The sequence below is a fragment of the Phycodurus eques genome, chromosome 17, assembly GCF_024500275.1.
Source record: "Phycodurus eques isolate BA_2022a chromosome 17, UOR_Pequ_1.1, whole genome shotgun sequence".
NCBI classification, from domain to species: Eukaryota; Metazoa; Chordata; class Actinopteri; order Syngnathiformes; family Syngnathidae; genus Phycodurus; species Phycodurus eques.
In genome coordinates, this window is record NC_084541.1 from 1,662,071 (window position 1) to 1,668,088 (window position 6,018).

Here is a 6,018-nt window from a genome sequence, read left to right on the forward strand (position 1 = left end):
GAGACGAATATAATGGTACCTTTACGAAGTTGCACAATTCCAAATTTACCAACATTTTCCACTATATTCACACAAAACTTGGACCCACGGTCACGTATGAGGTCAAATCAACAAATTGCACAAGACCTTAGCCAGCATCGCAGGAAAGATTCTGGGCATTTGTTTTGCTTATCAAAGTTAGCGTTTTGTTTTTAAACTTTGTTTTTTTTTTTTACACCTGTATGATGCATAAACCTTTTAAAAAGTGATGCGCGTGACACTCAAGTGTTATATTGTTAATGTGTGTTATTAACATTAACATTTTATGTTGAACAGTAAAGAATGTTAGAAGCACTGCCATGTGTTCAATGGAATTTTTATTATGATTATTATTTTACTACCAAGAAACCGGTGGTCGACCACCACGATCATTGATTTTAGTGAAGCTCAGTGAGTCTGTGAAGATCCTCAGTCATCCGGGTCATGGTAATTCCCAAAGGTTGAATTGAGGCAACTGGACTTGTTCTTGTTTGTTGAAGACGCTTTATTTTTAATCCAAAAGGTTTCTCGGTGTCTGTCACTATTTATGCCTCAGTGGATGTGTCCCCTCGGGTTGGTCAACAACAGGTTGTTGTTGCCCGGTGTGGTTTGTGAAACCTCCCAGGTTTTACTGTAAGGGAAATGATTATTACGCATCCAATGTGGATCATGTGATGAAACTGTATGTTAAAGACGATATCCGAATATTAATGTTTTACAAGATTGTTTTTGTCTGGATGAAGCTGCTGATAAAGGCCCTGAGCACTTCTGGGGGGGTTGATACAATGTGTTCAATTGATAAAGTGAGTCATCAGCGCTCCAAGGCACAGTATTGATTCGAGCTCGTCTCTCCCCTGATGCTGGCAGCTTTATCCGCTCGATGAGGCAGTATTGAGTGAGTATGATGCTGGAAATTCCAGCTGGGCCTTACTCTGCTATCCTGAGGAGAAATGCATCCACCTCTTCTAAGATGTTCAAAGAGAAGAACTTGGGGAATTCGGTGGATGATGGTGTAAGGGACAACGGTGGCATGTGTTGTAATGCTTTTCTGGGGAAAAAAAAAACACACACAATTGAACAGTATCAGAATACAGATGAAGAAAACTGGCTCTTAGTGCTTTCTCTACATCTGATATAGCCAAATCCCTATAAGGAAGAAACCACAGTGTCTTACTGAGTGCTCTGAAGTACAGTCTGTGCCAGTGCAGGGTTGGTCTCCATTGAGGCAGTGACCAAAGAGGTGAGGAGAGACAGGTACCAGATGGCGGAAGCATCTGAGACAGACACCTCTTTATTCTTCGTAATCTGATAACCCAGTGTCTTCAAACCATGAATGCGTGTGTCACAGCCATCGCTCAGGCACCGCTTGATGTTAATTTGAATGTCTGGGGTTTGAGGCAGACACAACTGTGAGCACACTGATGGAACATGCAGTGCAGAAATGCTGCGGTGAATTGCTTAAAATTCAAAGTGGGGTGGAAAAGGAAGATTTACAAATGAAACAACAATTTCAAATGAGGAATCTCTGAAGTCGGGTGAAAGATCTTTGAATTAATAGCGAGCGAATAATTCGCAGACACATAAAAGGTCATGATATCTGCATTGTGAAAGCAGACCGCAGTTAAGTGTCAAACATTGTTCAAAATACAGTGCTAATAATCACGTTGTGGCTCTTGCATTCAACCACTTCAATCCATTCTGCCTTTATCCTGTCTTCAATGAACTTGCGCTTACTAAACACGTGATTGTGTGGCCAGTTGGCAAAAAGAATCATCTTAAGCACAGAGGTTTTATTCTGACTTGCTCCATGGACACTCGAGAAAATGATTCTCTAAAAGGGAAGTAAACGACTTTGAAATAAAACCAAATGACAGGTGGTGACTCACATGGGTGTGTGATGTTGGCATTCTCCAAGAGTGCAACGTAGCCCGTCACATTGCTAGGGATACGGATGTCTCTGATCTTGTCCAAGGAATCGCGATTTTTGCCCACCATTACTGAGATGAGCTGAGGCATGTAACTGTGGTCATTGGCAGCCACAGCAACAGCCAGACGTCTCAAAACCACGTCTTGTTTCAGTTTCAATCTGGGAAGGTTCAACATCAAAACAGGCCAAGTGAAATCATCGGGAAAATCTTGAATCATCACATATTTCAAAGCGAATGCCCTATACTTACTTACTGCGACAAACAACACATGAATATGCAAATCGCTTGTGTATCCCCTCACTGATACTCTCGCCCTCTACACTTTTATAATTTACATAATGAATGCCACCACACTTCAGTTGAACAGTCGGGTTCACGACCCTGGTCCTGCACACTTCTTCTCCTGTCCTTGTCCTGTTCTATCTCGTCCTGTCCTTCCCTCACAGGGTGTAGCACGACAGCCCCATGCAACACTGGATGTTTGATTTTTCATCGCTGTAGATAATGTAATGATTTACTTTTCTCATCCTGTTTACAACTGGTGCTTTGTCTTTTGTCTTCTCTCCCTTCTAGAAACTTTGTTATGTTCGACTGATCAAGTCTGATTCTCAATAAACCTCAATTATAATCGTAAGAAACCACAGCGGAAGCTTAAAAACTCCACTGTGACACAGTAAAACTGTTCCGGCATAAAAGGGATACAGATTTTCCATTCTGCTTGACCTAACAGCCCAACAGGATAAAAACATAAAATAAATGAATCAAAGCGAATGCCCTTGCCTTATCCAGTGTGAGCGTGCACTACCGTCAGACTGCCAGAAAGATGACGTTTCCCCGTTTGTCATCTTGTAAACATCAGCAACGTTGGATGAAGCTTCCATCGTGCTGTAGCATTGTGTGACCACCTTCACCTTGTCCACATCTGGGTCACGGTCCAGCTCCGCTCTGTATTGGATATCTAGATCTGAACAGGAAAACAACAGCAGTTTTAGGTGTAATAAATAATATATAATAAATACATATATGTTATATATATATACATTATAATATAATAATAATAAATATAGAATAAATATAAATAAATACATATAATAAAAAAATTAAAAAATAATGCATCTTTGTTCCTCTATTTATGCCAGTGAGGCCTAGTGACAGACAGAACAAATGAATGGTGTTCTAATAGATGGCAGGACGTACATACAGTAATTCATGTATCCACTTTTTGTGACATTATTGTTTGTTAGTGTGTCGTGAGATCGTTCAATTGTAAAATATGTTCCTTGGCTCCAAAAAGGGTGGAAATCACTGCTCTCGTCAGATCGTGTATTCTAATCAGTCAGGTCAAACCAACATGACAACATGACAGAACTAATGGGTGCTAACTTACTGTAATTAAAATACTTTGTCATTAAATTACTTCACACACACCAAAGCTTTAGAGCGTGGTTTGACAGAACGCCTGCATGTTCGCTGACACCCGTTAGTGCTAGCACTAGCTTGCTAGGCTACACAACGCTTTGTTGCCTGCTTGCGAGCCGTATCGTATTAAAAGTACGTGAACATACCTCAAGCAAGCCTTAAGCGAACGCCCTCTCCTGAGCACCGGTGACCACCAGCACACGTCTCCCCCCCCATTTTGTTCTTATAAACACACGGCGTGATCCATTAGCGGTGTCGTCACCATGGCAACAAGTGTATCCGGTCGCGTTTGAGTTGACACGATGAAGCCCAGTGATCGTAAAAAACGGGATGCGGTGGTATCAGAATACAAGATTTTATTGCAGTAGTCTGACATAGTGCAATCGTGAAAGACCAAATTCGTCTTGTAGTCTGATCATTACGTGTTGTCTGTCTCACAGCGCCGACATGGTTTTTTAAATAACTTTATTTCTGGTCAGATATTTACAGTACTACATCAAAAGACACGCGACAAGGCTAAAAATAAACTAGCTTTTGGATTCAAATATACTGTACACGACGGCGACGGGGAGTAAACGCCTTTTGCGGCGAATGATGACATTAAAGCCGATCCGCGTAAAATGCTAATTATTGGCCGATATCGATCAGATCGGTGTAAAGTCGACTTCTAATAATGAGTGTCCTTTAAAGAGTTGAACAAATAGTTTCAACAATATGAATCTTAATTCTAACGCTCAGAAACCCACTATTATCAACAAAGTGGCTCTTCACCTTTTTCCCTTTGCAAGAGGAACTCTAAGAAGTCTTGGACCACACTCGACCTCATGGCGCAGATGCTGTTGTAGCCGTCTAAAATGGGGAAAGGGATAGCACTGCTGGGAATATGATTCCTGTGCAAAAACTTCAGGATCTTGAAGGCATGTGCCCCTAAACGGTCTTTGGTCTTGGAGAATATGTCAACAAAACCTGTAGAATGAGCAATACAAAAGCCTCGTATGAAAATTTGAGTGGTCTAAAATATGTTTTCAAATACAACTGACTGAGTTGAATTGAGTGAGCGCATCACATACCTGGCGTTAGGGAGCACACCTGTAGCTGCCTTATCACATGACTCAGCTCTCCCCGTAGATTAGCTCCATTGGAGTTCTTAAGCGTAATCAGCATGCTCTCGACGTCCACCACCCCATCCCCCTCGGCATCGAACTGTCCAAAGGCCTAAGACAGAGATAGAGCACTTGATGACAAGCCGACAGTGTGTAATTCATAATAATAATAATAATAACAATAATAACAAATAAGTCATGACAACAATTATCTACCTTAGCTTATAACCAAATAATATATGCTTCATGTTGATTCAACAAGTGACAATATAGACTGACGTAGATAGTAGTTTGATATCGAACAGCCATTCAGGGCTCATGAGCCCGCTTTGCGGCAACACTGGCATTCCATCGGCAGTCCACGCAAACAAAGCTACATTTAGACCAAAGAGAACATTCACCAGCAGAAGCATTCACTCACATCCTTTGGTTCAACAAAAGTGGTCAAAGTTCAGACAGCACCGGCAATAAAGCTGATTAGCAAAGGTGACAATGACAGTCCAATGGTATTCTTGCATTCCACCTTGTCCTCAATAGGATGAACCGAAGCCTTTCCCAACTTTGTTTGTGTGATTAGAATTGTGGCGAAAAGCAACTCGCTGTAAAAGGGAAGTTCAAAATGCACGACTGTAATTGGGCACATCTCCACAATATCACGGCCCAATACACAACTGTGTCAACACAAGTTTACAAAGCAATCCTCTGTTTGGGTTGCCATTGTCAGGAGGTATTGATGCAAGTGTGTTTTCGGTTATGTCGATATGCACTATATCAAAATGGAGAGGTGGTTCTAGTCCAGTTTTTGTGGTTGACTGCATGAAAAGGAGCAAAACAGCAACGCGTGACAGTCGTGCAGTGAAGTTGTCCACCGCAGCGAGCTAGCACACTGCTCAACGAACACCTCAACCGTCTCGTGAATCTTGATATCGAGCTCACTAAACTGTGCTCAAACATGCTAGCTTATACCTCTTCGCATTCATCTCTGGGCACATCTCTGCTCTCCAGCATCTCACAAAACTGTTCGACATTGACGAACTCTTCGCCTCGATTTAACCGCTCCTCCAGCCACCGGACCAGGACTCCCTCGTTCCCTGCCAGGACAGACTCCCGGATGGCGACTCCCGAGTCGCTAATACGAGCCGCCGCTTCTCTTAGTTTGACTTGTTCGAAGAAGACGGCGGGGCTCGGCGGCCCGACGGTGGGCACGCAAGCATTCTTCGGTAACCGTCTTCCGCCTCTCCCGGGAGCGGTGCCGGTGCCTCCGACGCCAGTGGGCGCAGAGGCCGGACTGTCTTCCGCCAAACCTGGGCTCTCCGTTCCTACGTCTTCGTCGTCGCCTCCGCCGCCGCTCTCTGCGTTCCCCATGACTGTTTCGAGAACACGTCACCGATTCAACCTTATGGCCCGTTTTCGAACGCTTGTACAGGACTGTACACAAATCTTTCGACGAAGCTACACTACTACCGCATTGACGTACTGTACGTCGTGGACTTGCTTGCCTTAGCCGTATGCGCATGCGCATACGCATGCGCGGTTTCTTCTTCTCTTAC

The 6,018-nt window shown here is 43.3% G+C and overlaps 1 protein-coding gene across 3 annotated transcripts in view; it reads right to left on the bottom strand.

The window, feature by feature from the left end:
• The window catches only part of zzef1 (zinc finger, ZZ-type with EF hand domain 1), a 34,974-nt gene extending 29,006 nt beyond the window's left edge, over window positions 1-5,968 (bottom strand). For 2 of the 3 annotated variants that reach the window (XM_061701836.1, XM_061701835.1), the window contains exons 1-7: window positions 5,435-5,968; window positions 4,436-4,580; window positions 4,137-4,331; window positions 2,727-2,910; window positions 1,905-2,104; window positions 1,193-1,403; window positions 950-1,066 (exon numbers count right to left, since the gene is read on the bottom strand). In XM_061701836.1, the coding sequence (XP_061557820.1) occupies window positions 950-1,066; window positions 1,193-1,403; window positions 1,905-2,104; window positions 2,727-2,910; window positions 4,137-4,331; window positions 4,436-4,580; window positions 5,435-5,833 (1,451 nt within the window). In that variant the 5' untranslated portion in view covers window positions 5,834-5,968. The remainder of the gene's footprint in view (window positions 1-949; window positions 1,067-1,192; window positions 1,404-1,904; window positions 2,105-2,726; window positions 2,911-4,136; window positions 4,332-4,435; window positions 4,581-5,434) is intronic. The other variant, XM_061701837.1, reaches the window with a different exon arrangement.
• Window positions 5,969-6,018: the final 50 nt, after the last annotated feature.